The 13,848-nt window shown below is 41.3% G+C and overlaps 1 protein-coding gene across 3 annotated transcripts in view; it reads right to left on the reverse strand.

Moving 5' to 3' along the window:
• Positions 1-11,563, reverse strand: part of radx (RPA1 related single stranded DNA binding protein, X-linked) — a 98,717-nt gene extending 87,154 nt beyond the window's left edge. For all 3 annotated transcript variants that reach the window (XM_062963791.1, XM_016998770.2, XM_008123830.3), the window contains exons 1-6: positions 7,981-11,563; positions 6,604-6,746; positions 5,524-5,716; positions 2,383-2,491; positions 1,974-2,065; positions 1,268-1,390 (exon numbers count right to left, since the gene is read on the reverse strand). In XM_062963791.1, coding sequence (XP_062819861.1) covers positions 1,268-1,390; positions 1,974-2,065; positions 2,383-2,491; positions 5,524-5,716; positions 6,604-6,746; positions 7,981-11,317 — 3,997 coding nt within the window. In that variant the 5' untranslated portion in view covers positions 11,318-11,563. The remainder of the gene's footprint in view (positions 1-1,267; positions 1,391-1,973; positions 2,066-2,382; positions 2,492-5,523; positions 5,717-6,603; positions 6,747-7,980) is intronic.
• Positions 11,564-13,848: the final 2,285 nt, after the last annotated feature.

The raw sequence follows: 13,848 nt of genomic DNA on the forward strand, positions 1-13,848 counted from the left end.
GTAAATATCTGATATGCAGGATGCATTGTCATTCACCGGACCAAACTTGGCACAAATACTCGATGTGCCCAAATTTGAATACCAGTGGGGTTGGGAGGTGGGATTGATTTTGTCATTTGGGAGTTGGTAGTTGCTGGGATTTATAGTTCACCTACAATCAGAGTATTCCACCAATGATGGAATTGAACCAAAACTCAGAACTCCCATGACCAACAGAAAATACTGGAAGGGTTTGGTGGCCATTCACCTTGAGTTTTAGAGTTGTAGTTCACCTACATCCAGAGAACACTGTGGACTCAAACAATGATGGATCTGGACCAAATCGGCCATAAACACTCAATATGCCCAAATGTGAACACTGGTGGAGTTTGGGGAAAACAGACATTGACATTTTGGCATTGTAGTTGCTGGAATGTACAGTTTGCCTACAATCAAAGAGACCCTTGAACCCACCAATGATAGAATTGGGCCAAACTTCCCACACAGAACCCTCATGACCAACAGAAAAAACTGGAAGGATTTGGGAGGAACTGACAGTGATTTAGGGGAAATGTAGTTCACTGTGAATCCAAACAACTATAGATCTGGACCAAATTAGGCACAAATACCTGATATGCCCAAACTTGGAATACTAGTGGGGTTGGGGGGATGATTTTGTCATTTGTCAGAGGGGTCTTTGGGGTGAGAAACACTGCTCTAGATCAATCTGAACAATCCTTTGTACATGTAATTCTTTCCAAAATATCTTTGAAGTAACTGCAACTTAACAACTAGCTCAAACAGCAGAGGAACAGATACGGTTGTACTGGCTCTATACCACCCCAGATTGCCGATAGTGAGCACACCAACTTGCAATTTGGAATCTCACAAAAACCAGACACAATTTTATAATCTCAGCTGTTTACTGGGGAGTGCTAGGTAGTGTGTCACCAAATACCAGCTTGGTATTTACCCTTGAAATACTGGTGGCTGCTTCCAGAGCTGCATCAAATGTGGAATCATATCCCAACTAGAAAATACAATTTAAAAATCCAACTTGTTTCTACTATCAAAGGTATTGGTTGCGCAACTGTCTAATTTGCTCCAACTGTATATTCCTGTTAATTAGGAGCAAATAAACCCCTACATTCCTTCCAGTTCTCCATTTCTACTGTTGGCAAGCAAATCAGAAGGAGTTTCAATTGCATCAATTATTACTGTGATGCTTGAAATTAAAATTAGGCCTGTAAAAAAAAAACACTGACAGTAGTATCTTTAAAATAATTACTTGGGTGAATTTGTTCAAATATATCTGGCTGAGATGTAGCAAACAACTCCAGTATGAAGGGCTGCTCTGAGGTCCCATCGATAACATGCACACACCGACTCACCCAAAAATCCTCTCCAAATTCTGCAAATACAAGAGAAATATTGATGAACACTTCAGGTAAATACTTTTGAACTGGCTGACAAATATTTTGTTGGAAATAGCAACCTTCTCAAGCCTCCACTAGTTGTATGTTGTGTATATAATTCAGATGGCTTACTGTATTGTGCATGTGTGTATGCAATTTTACCATAACTCTTTGTTGTGGGAGGGGCTACAGACCATGTTATCAGAACGGGACCTGTTCAGGATTCAGACTCCATTTTAGAACAGTTTTAGACTTCAGTAAGAATTGTATGCTTCAGACTTCAGCAGGAACAATATGCTTAGAGACTTCATTGGACTTTCAAACTAGACAGAGAATCAATCAGACTCTCAGAACAGTGAAATGCTTTAGATTATAGACTGCTGATTATGAGAAAGATGCCCTGTGTTGCCTACACAGAGAAACTATTTCAAATCTACTTGTAACTGGATTGATATGCAAAGTACCTGTATGCTGAATACATGAAGTTGGTGAGTAAACCGACTACATTACTTTTAAAGAAGTCTACTTATTTTTGTCTCTTGAGAGCATGATTTAAAGGCAAATATATTTTATAATTACCCTTTTTCCTTGTGCGTTCAGCCCTTCCTACATATTGCACAAGTCCAATAATATCACAGCAGTGATTATTTGACAGGTTGTCTAATTCAGACCTGGAACAGACAGAAATTTACGCATCATGTTTACAGCAAAACACACTTAAATATTCAAAACAAGTATTGTTTACTAAAGAGTACAAACAAAATCCTTCTGCCTCACTATAGGAATCTAGTGACCTTCGAAATCCCCACAAATATATTCCTAATAGGCAAATTACTGATGGCTATTGAACTAGTCTATACTCCTGAATTCTACGTTTCTTTTCCTCTTTGATCCTAAACTTCTCTCTTTCCAACCTCTGCAATACATCAGAATTGATTTCAACTTCATATAATATCACAGAAAGTAACACAGAAAAAAGAATCCAAACCTTGTTATAAACTGATATTTAACTTCAGGCAACTCCCACTCTGCTTTAACTTGATGTTCAGGAATGATGCTAATCTTCGTTGGAGGGTCTCGAACATTCAAAGTTATTTCTGGGGGAGAAAATTAACTCTGAGGACAACTATGTTTTACTTTAGTCGAGATACTGGCTGCATCAGTAATACAGTCTGGCTATATTCCTATATAAAACAAACATGCCTTTATCAAATAATTATTTGGCCCTTACTGCATTCTTTGGACAGTATACGTAGATTATAAATCACACAAATATATACATGTAGCATAAAACATCCCTGCTTATTCTGGTACTTCTCTTTCCAACTATTTAATACTTGCTTCTTTTTGTATTGCTGTACAGGATGTCAATTTACCAGCCATTCTTATACATTTACTTTATTGGACTCCGAAAATGGCATTTTGTTACATGTCATGCACATGCGAACTGACTACCCTTCAGATAAGAGGGTCTAGATCAGCAACGATTGCAGTTAGAGACTTCAAATTTTGGGAAATTTAGTTTAACACCCGACTGGCACTACAGCTAAAATGTGAACAAAACTGGAGACATGAGGGTGAGAAGGTTTTGACCACTTGGCATGGAATGACCCAATTATAAGTATATTACAGCAACGATTGCTGCTCTCTCAGTCACAGAAATCATTTAGTCTTCTACAGACTGAAGAGCTATGCCATACTGAAGACATAAACTTACTTGAAATGTATATTCTGCAAGGGAATAATTTTTCCGTGTCATTCCATAAATTATAAAACTTCCCAACATCCAGCAATGTTTACATGAATATTTAAAGTGTTCTGGGTAAAAGGTGAATACATTTAGTTTCATTAAGCTGGGTGAAATTACAATGGGTGCTCAGAAAACCAGTATCACGATGACATCTGATAGTAGACTCATCTGAAGCATCTAGCGCATAAAGTCCACTTCCATTTTCTTAGAGATAATGCACCAAGGCAGATAATACATTTAGCTCACAATGCCACCCGGGAAACAAGTGAGAAGATCAATATTCTTCCAGTTATGCAAGGCACATTATCTGACAGGATGTTTCTGTCATGCTACTTCCCCCTTTTACTGGGGATTTAAGTTTATCAAATATTTTAAAACTAGGAACATTTATTACAATCTACAAATTCTATAAACTGATGAGAGAATTGCTTATTGTGTATGCCACATCAATGTGTTGTTTATCGGCCTTTCCCCTTGCATTCACTGATCCATTAGCACTCACATAAAGTGGAATGTTGGTTTCATTAATCTATTGAAACTGGATTGCTGTGAGTTTTCTGGGCTGTATGGCCATGTTCCAGAAGCATTCTCTCCTGACGTTTCACCCACATCTATGGCAGGCATCCTCAGAGGTTTTGAGGGGAATTCCAGGCATGAAACAATCAGTGCTAGCTAACATCTCCCAACAAAGGATTACCTCAGCAGGAAGAAGCCAGGCTTTGAAGCTATTTAAATGCTGATCATGGTCGCCAATGACAACATTCACACTTGCCTCCAACAGACAAGAGTTCTTTCTCCCACACTAGACATTTCACAGATATATAAACTGTCAGAAATATTAAAAATTAACTATGTATTTTAATTACAAAAATGTGAGTCAAGCACTAAAATGGTTAAATATGCCAGTGTCAGTCTGAGGAGAGTGGGTAGGTCAAAGACTCTTATAGTGGGCCAAAGCTAAGTATGAAAAATGCCTCAGTGTCAGTCAGCCTCAGAGTGAGAAAGATCTCACTGTGAGGTAGGCCTCAGTATGAGGTATGCTTCACTGTGAGAGAATGCCTCAGTATGAGGCAGGCTTCTGTGTGAGAGCAGGCCTGGTGTGTAAAGCTCATGTCTGAAGCTCCAGTGTGAAGGCTGCTGTGTGTAAAGTTACTGTATGTAAAAGCTAATATATGAAGCTCCTATATGAGTTTGATGTAAGAGGAGCCTCTGTGAGAACGAAGCTAGAAGCTGTTTACCTGCATGAGAAAGAAGCCCAGCATGAAAGCAAAGAAGGAAGTATAAAGAACTTTATTTGTGTTATGGAAATCTTGTTCTTATTATTTTGCTATAAAGAAAAGCCACCTATGGAAGAGATAACATTGGTCTGCGTGTTTTTGTTCTTTTTATCACTTTTGGCTTCTGGTGCTGGATCACACTAATGCTACTAAGTTATTCTGCTATATGTTTATAGGGAGGGTCTTTTGTTAATAAGCCCACTCGTCCAACATGAACTCCACTTGCCTAGTTTCCAACAGACCTCACAACCTCTGAGGATGCCTGCCATAAATGTGGGCAAAACGTTAGGAGAGAATGCTTCTGGAATATGGGCAGACAGCCTGGAAAATTCACAGCAACCCAGTGAGTCTGGTCCTCAAAGCCTTCAACAACACAATATATTGAAAATATGCATGTTAAAAAGTCTCCACCTTGAATCCATACACCACAGGCCTATATTAATGCACTCTGAAGTCTAGATCTAAGGAAAAAAGGCTCGTCTTTATTCCTTAGATACAGACTTCAGTGACTTAACATACACATGATGAATTAGCTACAACTAGCTGCAAAAACTCACTCCTTGTGTATATGTGTACACAGATATTCAACCCCCTTGACTTTGCAACATTTTGTTGTGTTACAACCTGGAAGTTAAATAGTTTCACTCACTATATACAAGATGTCCAATGCTGTGAAAAAAACAAATGGGTTTAATTGTGGCACAAAAGAAAACAAAAATAAACAACCAGTTGCTGGTTGCTTGTATTCATCACAATCAAGTACCTCTTGCAACAGTTGCAGCTGTTCAGTTCCCATCAGATGTTTGTGTATCTGGATCACAAACTTGTTTTGATAGCTCTTTGGTCTTCACAATGCTATCTGTGTACATAGTATATATTCTGAGACCAGGTTGTACTGCAATTACACATCCATTTGTATCTTCTAGAAGTACTGGCATGCACCAGAGTTTACTTTTGCTAACAATGTCAACTAAATCTATTCCAGTTTGCAATAAATCAAAATGCAGGAAAGCCAAAGGGTGAGGGTGTGCAAGGCATTTTAAACAGATTAGTTTCCAATGACAGCATTACGGAACTGCAATACATATTTCAGATACTCAACCAATTGAAGAGAATCTCTTCATGTGCAAGTCTCCAGGAGCTGGCTGTGTTTTAAAAGGGTAACTTGATTTAATAGCATATTGTTCAAGGAGCAGCACTGTGCCGATCTTCATACTGTTATACCACTCAGGGCATAAAGAGTTCCACAGCACCATTGACATCATACCAGAATGATCAGCCACTTCAAAATAGGCCTAAACATTAAGAACATGCACCAAATACATTTAGCAACATTGTGGAAGAGCGAACCCATTTATTCTTTTAATATCAATGCAGAACTGTCCTTTCCAAACCATATGTTGCTACTCTACTGAACACAAACTGTGTGCAAGATGAAATACAGAAACAAAGGTGATACTGCCCTACTCTAATGATTAACATGCAGCAATCCTATACATACACACACCTATTTGTTAGCAAGGCATACTGAATTCACTAGAACTTCTGGTCCAATAGATGCAGAGCAAGGCTCTAGGGCAGGCATGGGCAAACTTTGGCTCTCCAGATGTTTTGGACTTCAACTCCCACAATTCCTAACAGCCTATTCAAGGCGGCTTGTTGGGAGATGTTAGCTAGCCCTGATTGTTTCATGCCTAGAATTCCCCTCAAAACCTCTGAGAATGCCTGCCATAGATGTGGGCGAAACATCAGGAAATAATGCTTCTGGAACATGGCCATACAGTCTGGAAAACTCACAGCAACCTAGTGATTCCGGCCATGAAACCTTCGACAACACAATCACACTTGCATTTTGCTAAAAATGTAGTAGACTAATCAAAACATCAAATACCTGATTAGTATATTTATCATCTATATCAACTTTTAACTTTCAAATATACGTAATTAAAATGACCAGAATTCCTACTACTGTTCAAAATTGATCCCTGGTCCTTCCACAATTGTCCAACTGCGTCTCATACTAACATTAAAATAGATAAACATTTACATTGGTTGCTTATCTGTATAAGTTTACTAAAGGGACCATAATGATTTAGGTCTATGTATTGCACCAGATCACATTTAACATCCAACAATAAACCCAAATGCTGAAAGCGCTGTGGTAGAATTGCAGACTACCTACCTGATATGGCACATAGAGTTTTGTTTCGGGTTTCCCATAATAGCGTAACCTTGTTTTATGCATGATCCTAACAAGCAAAGGCTTGAAATTGAGTTTGTGCTTCCAGCTCTCTTCCAGATGTAAGAGGGAAGTTAGTTTGGATACTAGGAAAACAGAGAAGTATATCATTTAAAGTACTGGCTTTCATAGCAGCATTATCGCAAATAAAGTAGTTTCAAGTAAGAATTGATCACAAAACCTACTCCAACAAGGATAAATATCCGTATGGTTGCACTGACTTTGTCTCAAAAAGCACAAATCCTTGGTAAACATACAACAGATGTTGAAACCATCATATTGCCCATTCACTATTGGCTACCACCAAGACCCCCCCCTTTCAGATGAATATAGTTCATAGTTTAGTTCAACGAATCCAGCAAACCAATCAGATTCAATTCTTTCCCCATTTCCATGTCACAGTTCTTTTCCAGATTCCATCTTTCCTTTGGCCTGCAAACCAGGATCTCAGCAAGACTCATTCCTGCCTATCCTGTTATTATGCTGAAATCTAAGATCCACATTTAATGAATGTATGAGGAGCAGAAATACATGCAGATGTGCCCGTCTCTCTGCAAATGTGCTTTTAAAGCTAGAGGATGTGAACTACAGGCAGATCTTTTCCCCTTCCCAATGTGCTAAGGACTGGTGACACATATATACTCATTGATTATGTTTATTTATCAGAAACTCAGTGCAGATAGAAACTCAAGGGCCAGCCCCAGTTTATAGGCCACTGCTTTGAGTTTTAAAGCATACCTACACCTACACCACCACCACCACTAATCCATCGATGCAGGTTGAGTATCCCTTGCAAGGAAGGCTTGGGACCAGAAGTGTTTCAGATTTCAGATTTTTGTTTCATCGACACCTTATATGCATAGCCTGAGGGCAATTTTATAAACTCTTTGGAATAACAATGTACATGAAACATGGTTTGTGTACAATGAATCATTAGAAAACAGCACTGCCTTGGCCATCCACTCCAACAATTTTGGGATCCTTTTGAATTCAAAGGGAGACTCAAGCTATATTTGTCTCTTGCTTGCTACATTGTGCATGAAACCAAGCGTGTGTGCAATTCGCCATTACAAAACAAAGTGGTTGCTGTCTCAACAATCCATGCGGACAATTTTGGGAGACTTCTCATTCCCGTTTTTTAGATACTCAACTTTGTCTCCTGCTTGCTACATTATGCATGAAACCAAGTTTGTGTACAATGAGCCATTAAAAGATCACAAAGTGTTATGGTCTCAGCAATCCATGTGGACAATTCTGGGATGCTTCTGAATTCCGTATAAGGGATACTCAAACTGGATTTCGTCTCCTCTTGCAACTTACCATCAACACAAACCTCTTGCGAGGGCTTCCTTGACACCCACATCTCCCCGCAGGGATCTTCGTTGTTCCACAAAGGCAGGTAATGCTTCTTCGTCCCTTTCAGTGGCATTGGGGGCTTCTCGCTGTATTCCTTCTGCTCCTGAAGCGTGTTCTCCAAGTTCGACTCCCCGAGGATTTCGAGCCCCTCGACGCACAGGAACCCGTAGCCCAGTTTTTTCTCATCATGCATGTAGAAGCATTTGGTGATCTTCACTCGCAGGCCGCAGTGCAGGGCGTTCTTCTGTACCAGCGAGTTCAGTGTGGGCCAGAGGTGGCACCGCTCCTGGTAGACCCCGTCGGTCAGGGTGAGGTCGTAGTAGTAGGCCGGCCAGGGAGCTGCCTGCGAGGGGCCGGTCCTGGTCTCCAGGGGCTTGGAGACCGGGCTCGGCAGCGGCGGCAAGTCAGCCAAGTAGCGCTCCAAGGCCAGGACGGTCACAGGTTGGGCATCTGGGAGGGAGAGCCTCCGCTGGGGCACATTCTGCGCTTGCCAAAAAGTCCTCTGGATCCAGGAATCCACCGTTGGAGCCCCTGTTTCTGGGGTCCCAATTCCTTTGCCCTCCACTCCTGAAGCCATTTCTGTGTCAGTTCCTTCGCCGTTCACTCCTGAGGCCATTTCTGTGCCTCCAATTGTTTTGCCCTTCGCTTCTGAAGCGATTTCTGTGTCAGTTCCTTTGCCGTTCACTCCTGAGGCCATTTCTGTGACTCCAATTCCTTTGCTGTTCACTCCTAAGGCCATTTCTGTGACTCCAATTCCTTTGCTGTTCACTTCTGAAGCCATTTCTGTGTCAGTTCCCTTGCTGTTCACTCCTGAGGCCATTTCTGTGCCTCCAGTTCCTTTGCCATTCACTCCTAAGGCCATTTCTGTGCCTCCAATTGTTTTGCCCTTCCCTCCTGAAGCCATGTCTGTGTCAGTTCCTTTGCCATCCATTCCTGAGGCCATTTCTGTGCCTCCAGATCCTTTGCCCTTCACTCCTAAGGCCATTTCTGTGCCTCCAATCCCTCTACGCTTCCCTTCTGAGGCCATTTCGGAATCAATTCCTTTGCTCTTCATTCCTGGGGCCATTTCCGTGCCTCCAATTTCTTTTCCAATCCCATCCGAGGGCATTTCTGTATCAATTCCATGTCCCTTCCCTTTTGAGGCCCTTTCTGTGCCTCTATCTCCTTTTCCAATCATTTCGGAGGCAATTTCTGTATCAATTCCTTTGCCCTTCTTTTCTGAGGCCATTTCTGTGATGCCGTTTCCTCTGCCCTTCCCTTCCGAGGCCATTTCAGCGTCCGTTCCTTTGACCATTGTCCCTGAGGCCATTTCCTTGCCTCCGGTGCCTTTTCCCTTCACGTTTGAGGCCATTTCTGTGCTCCCAATTCCTCTGCCCAGCCTTTCTGAGGCCATTTCGGTGTCAGTTCCTTTGCCCTTCACCCCTGAGGCCATTTCTGTGCCTCCAATTCCTTTGTGCGTCACTCCAGAGGCCATTTCTGTGCCTCCAATTGTTTTGCCCTTCACTTCTGAAGCCATTTCTGTGTCAGTTCCTTTGCCATTCATTCCTGAGGTTATTTCTGTGTCTCCAATTCCTCTGCTCTTCCCTTCTGAGGCCATTTCGGTATCAAATCCTTTGCTCTTCATTCCTGGGGCCATTTCCTTGCATCCAATTCCCTCTCCCTTCCCTTTCGAGGCCCTTTCTGTGCACCTATTTCTTTTTCCAAACATTTCTGAGGCCGTTTCTGTGTCACTTCCTTTGCCCTTCACTCCTGAGGCCTCTTCTTTGCCTCCATTTGTTTTCCTCTTCACTCCTGAGGCCCTTCCTGTGCCTCCAATTCCTTTTCCAATCACTTCTGAGGCCATTTCTGTATCAATTCCTTTTGCCTTCACTCCTGAGGCCCTTTCTGTGCCTCCAATTCCTTTCCCAATAACTTTTGATGCCATTTCTGTATCAATTCCTTTCCTCTTCACTCCTGAGGCCCTTTCTGTGCCTCCAATTCTTTTTCCAATAATTTCTGAGGCCATTTCTGTATCAATTCCTTTTGCCTTCACTCCTGAGGCCCTTTCTGTGCCTCCAATTCCTTTCCCAATAACTTCTGATGCCATTTCTGTATCAATTCCTTTCCTCTTCACTCCTGAGGCCCTTTCTGTGCCTCCAATTCTTTTTCCAATAATTTCTGAGGCCATTTCTGTATCAATTCCTTTTGCCTTCACTCCTGAGGCCCTTTCTGTGCCTCCAATTCCTTTCCCAATAACTTCTGAGGCTATTTCTGTATCAATTCCTTTCCTCTTCACTCCTGAGGCCCTTTCTGTGCCTCCAATTCCTTTCCCAATAACTTCTGAGGCCATTTCTGTATCAATTCCTTTCCTCTTCACTCCTGAGGGCCTTTCTGTGCCTCCAATTCTTTTTCCAATAATTTCTGAGGCCATTCCCGTATCAATTCCTTTTGCCTTCACTCCTGAGGCCCTTTCTGTGCCTCCAATTCTTTTTCCAATAACTTCTGAGGCCATTTCTGTATCAATTCCTTTCCTCTTCACTCCTGAGGCCCTTTCCGTGCCTCCAATTCCTTTTCCAATAACTTCTGAGGCCATTTCTGTATCAATTCCTTTTGCCTTCACTCCTGAGGCCCTTTCTGTGCCTCCAATTCCTTTTCCAATCACTTCTGAGGCCATTTCTGTATCAATTCCTTTTGCCTTCACTCCTGAGGCCCTTTCTGTGCCTCCAATTCCTTTTCCAATAACTTCTGAGGCCATTTCTGTATCAATTCCTTTTGCTTTCACTCCTGAGGCCCTTTCTGTGCCTCCAATTCCTTTTCCAATCACTTCTGAGGCCATTTCTGTATCAATTCCTTTTGCCTTCACTCCTGAGGCCCTTTCTGTGCCTCCAATTCCTTTTCCAATAACTTCTGAGGCCATTTCTGTATCAATTCCTTTTGCTTTCACTCCTGATGCCCTTTCTGTGCCTCCAATTCCTTTTCCAATAACTTCTGAGGCCATTTCTGTATCAATTCCTTTTGCTTTCACTCCTGAGGCCCTTTCTGTGCCTCCAATTCCTTTTCCAATCACTTCTGAGGCCATTTCTGTATCAATTCCTTTCCTCTTCACTCCTGAGGCCCTTCCTGTGCCTCCAATTCTTTTTCCAATAACTTCTGAAGCCATTTCTGTATCAATTCCTTTTGCCTTCACTCCTGAGGCCCTTTCTGTGCCTCCAATTCCTTTTCCAATAACTTCTGGTCCCATTTTTGTATCAATTTCTTTGCTCTTCACTCCTGAGGCCATTTCTGTGCTTCCATTTCCTCTGCCCTTCCCTTCTGAGGCCATTTCTGTGGCACTTCCTTTCCCTTTCACTTCCTTGCCTCCACTTCCGGGCCTGCCCCTCCCCCACCCCTTCCTCTCCCTCAGGGAAGCTTCCTCCTTCCCTCTTCCGCTTCCCTCTTCCCCTTCGTTGCTCCTATTTGCATTTCCGCCACTCCGTCAAGCCGTGGCTTGACTCTCAGGGCCGCCAAGCCCGGGTCCCCACGCCAAGCGAGAGAGGCGCTTCCTTCCCATCAACTTCCAGCCTCCGCGCCTCCCGCGTCCGCCATGTTTGAAAAGGGCAAGAGCAACAACAAGCACTTCTTTTGAATTGGCCAATGAAAAGGTCTCTACTGTGACGGGCGGAAGGTTCTCCCAATCGTGTGAAAGGGACGAAAGCGGCTGGCCAATGGGCGCGTGGCGAAGGTGGGGCGGAAAATAATGCTGTGTGGAAGGGCTCGGAGACGCCATTGTGGGACAAACCGACCTACATACGTAACTACTCTTGACTTTTATCTATTTAGATATGCAAATATAAGCACAGCTTTCTCTGAAATACCCAGCACCAGAAGTGTTATATCAGGCATTTTGTATAATGTGTTGTCGAAGGCTTTCCTGGTCAGAATCGCCGGCTTCCTGTGAGTTTTCTGGGCTGTCTGGCATGTTCCAGAAGCATTCTCTCCTGACGTTTCGCCCACATCTATGGCAGTCATCCTCAGAGGTTGTGAAGTCTGTTGGAAACTAGGCAAGTGGAGTGTATATATCTGTGGAATGATGTCCAGAGTGGGAGAAAGAAAGAAGAACTCTTGTCTGTTGGAGGCAAGTGTGAATACTGCCATTGGTCAAGCTTGATTAGCATTCAATAGCACTGCTGCTTCAAGGTCTGGCTGCTTCCTACCAAAGGGAATCCTTGGTTGGGAGGTATTAGCTGGTCCTGATAGTTTCATGTCTGGAATTTGCCTGTTTTCAGAGTGTTGTTCTTTATTAACTATCCTGATTTTAGAGTTTTTAAATACTTATTCATATTATTTATTTTAAATAATTATTCAAGCTATTTTTGTATTTATTTACTACATTTATATGCCACCCTTCTCACCCCAAAAGGGACTCAGAGCGGCTTACAAATTCCATTCACATACAATACATTATATTATTAGCATAGTACAATACTAGCATTAAATTCCTATATTGTACTATATCATTACATTGTAATATTATTGGTAATATTACATTTAATATATAATGTATAATTAATATTATTAAATTGTATTATTATCAGTATTATATTGTAATACATTATAATAGCAATATTATATGTATATACAATATATTATATTATTATATATTATTATAATTAAGTTGTATATTATATACTATTGTAGTCAATGTTTTCAATATATCGTGATATTTTGGTGCTAAATTTATAAATACAGTAATTACAACATAACATTACTGCGTATTGAACTACTTTTTCTGTCAAATTTGTTGTAAAACATGTTTTGGTGCTTAATTTGTAAAATCATAACCTAATTTGATGTTTAATAGGCTTTTCCTTAATCTCTTCTTATTATCCAAGATATTCGCTTATACAAGCTTCTGCCGGCCCGTTTAGTTTGGAGAAGTGAGACTGTACTGTATATAGCTTCTTCATCATCATCCTCATCATCATCATCATCATCATATTATTATTATTATTATTATTATTATTATTATTATTATTATTATTACAGTAGAGTCTCACTTATCCAACATAAACGGGCCATAAACGGGCTTTGATTATGCAGTAAAAGCACAATCAAAGCCCTCCCAACAGATGGCCATCCAATCCCAATATTAGTAATAATAATAATGAGATGCTGTTTACCTTCATTTTCTATCAGCTGTCACCAAGTCTGGAGAAAATAATGAGAAAAGATCCATTGTTTCTTGAATATTGCTTTATTTTTTTGCTTTTTTGAAGATACAATTGAACATGAAAAAAAAAAGTAAGAAGTTTGAAAAAAAAAACGAAAGACATACAGTGCAGAGCGTTCATTGTTTCCATATCAGCTAGAGAAAGCATGGGCAAACTTTGGCCCTTTGGATGTTTTGGACTCCAACTCCCACCATTCCTAACAGCCTCAGGCCCTTTCCTTTCCCCCCTCAGCCTGGAGGAAGGGCCCATATTTGCCCATGCCTGTGCTATGAGGGTTGAATGAAAAGTAATGCCTCCACCTTCATTACTTGGGTTTGGATGGGAGTATTTTAATAAATCAAACACAGAAATAATCATTAGAATGTGCTCTTTAACTACTACTATTCACTTTTGTACATAATCATCAGACAATTGGATACATTTCTGCCAACAATGAACAAGTTTTCTGAAGCCGTCATGAAACAAGTCGACACTCTGTTTCTGCAACCGGAGTCTCACAGGACCCATCGGGCACAGATCTTCCAATAGCCAAGCAAAGCAATAACGTGACCCACACGTTCTTGTAAAATGCAGATTATGCTTGAGATTTGTCTCTGAGTGATACGGCAATCATCCTGAATCAATCTGTCAACCTTTTGCTTGT

Source organism: Anolis carolinensis, unplaced genomic scaffold, assembly GCF_035594765.1.
Source record: "Anolis carolinensis isolate JA03-04 unplaced genomic scaffold, rAnoCar3.1.pri scaffold_12, whole genome shotgun sequence".
In the NCBI taxonomy this organism is placed as follows: Eukaryota; Metazoa; Chordata; class Lepidosauria; order Squamata; family Dactyloidae; genus Anolis; species Anolis carolinensis.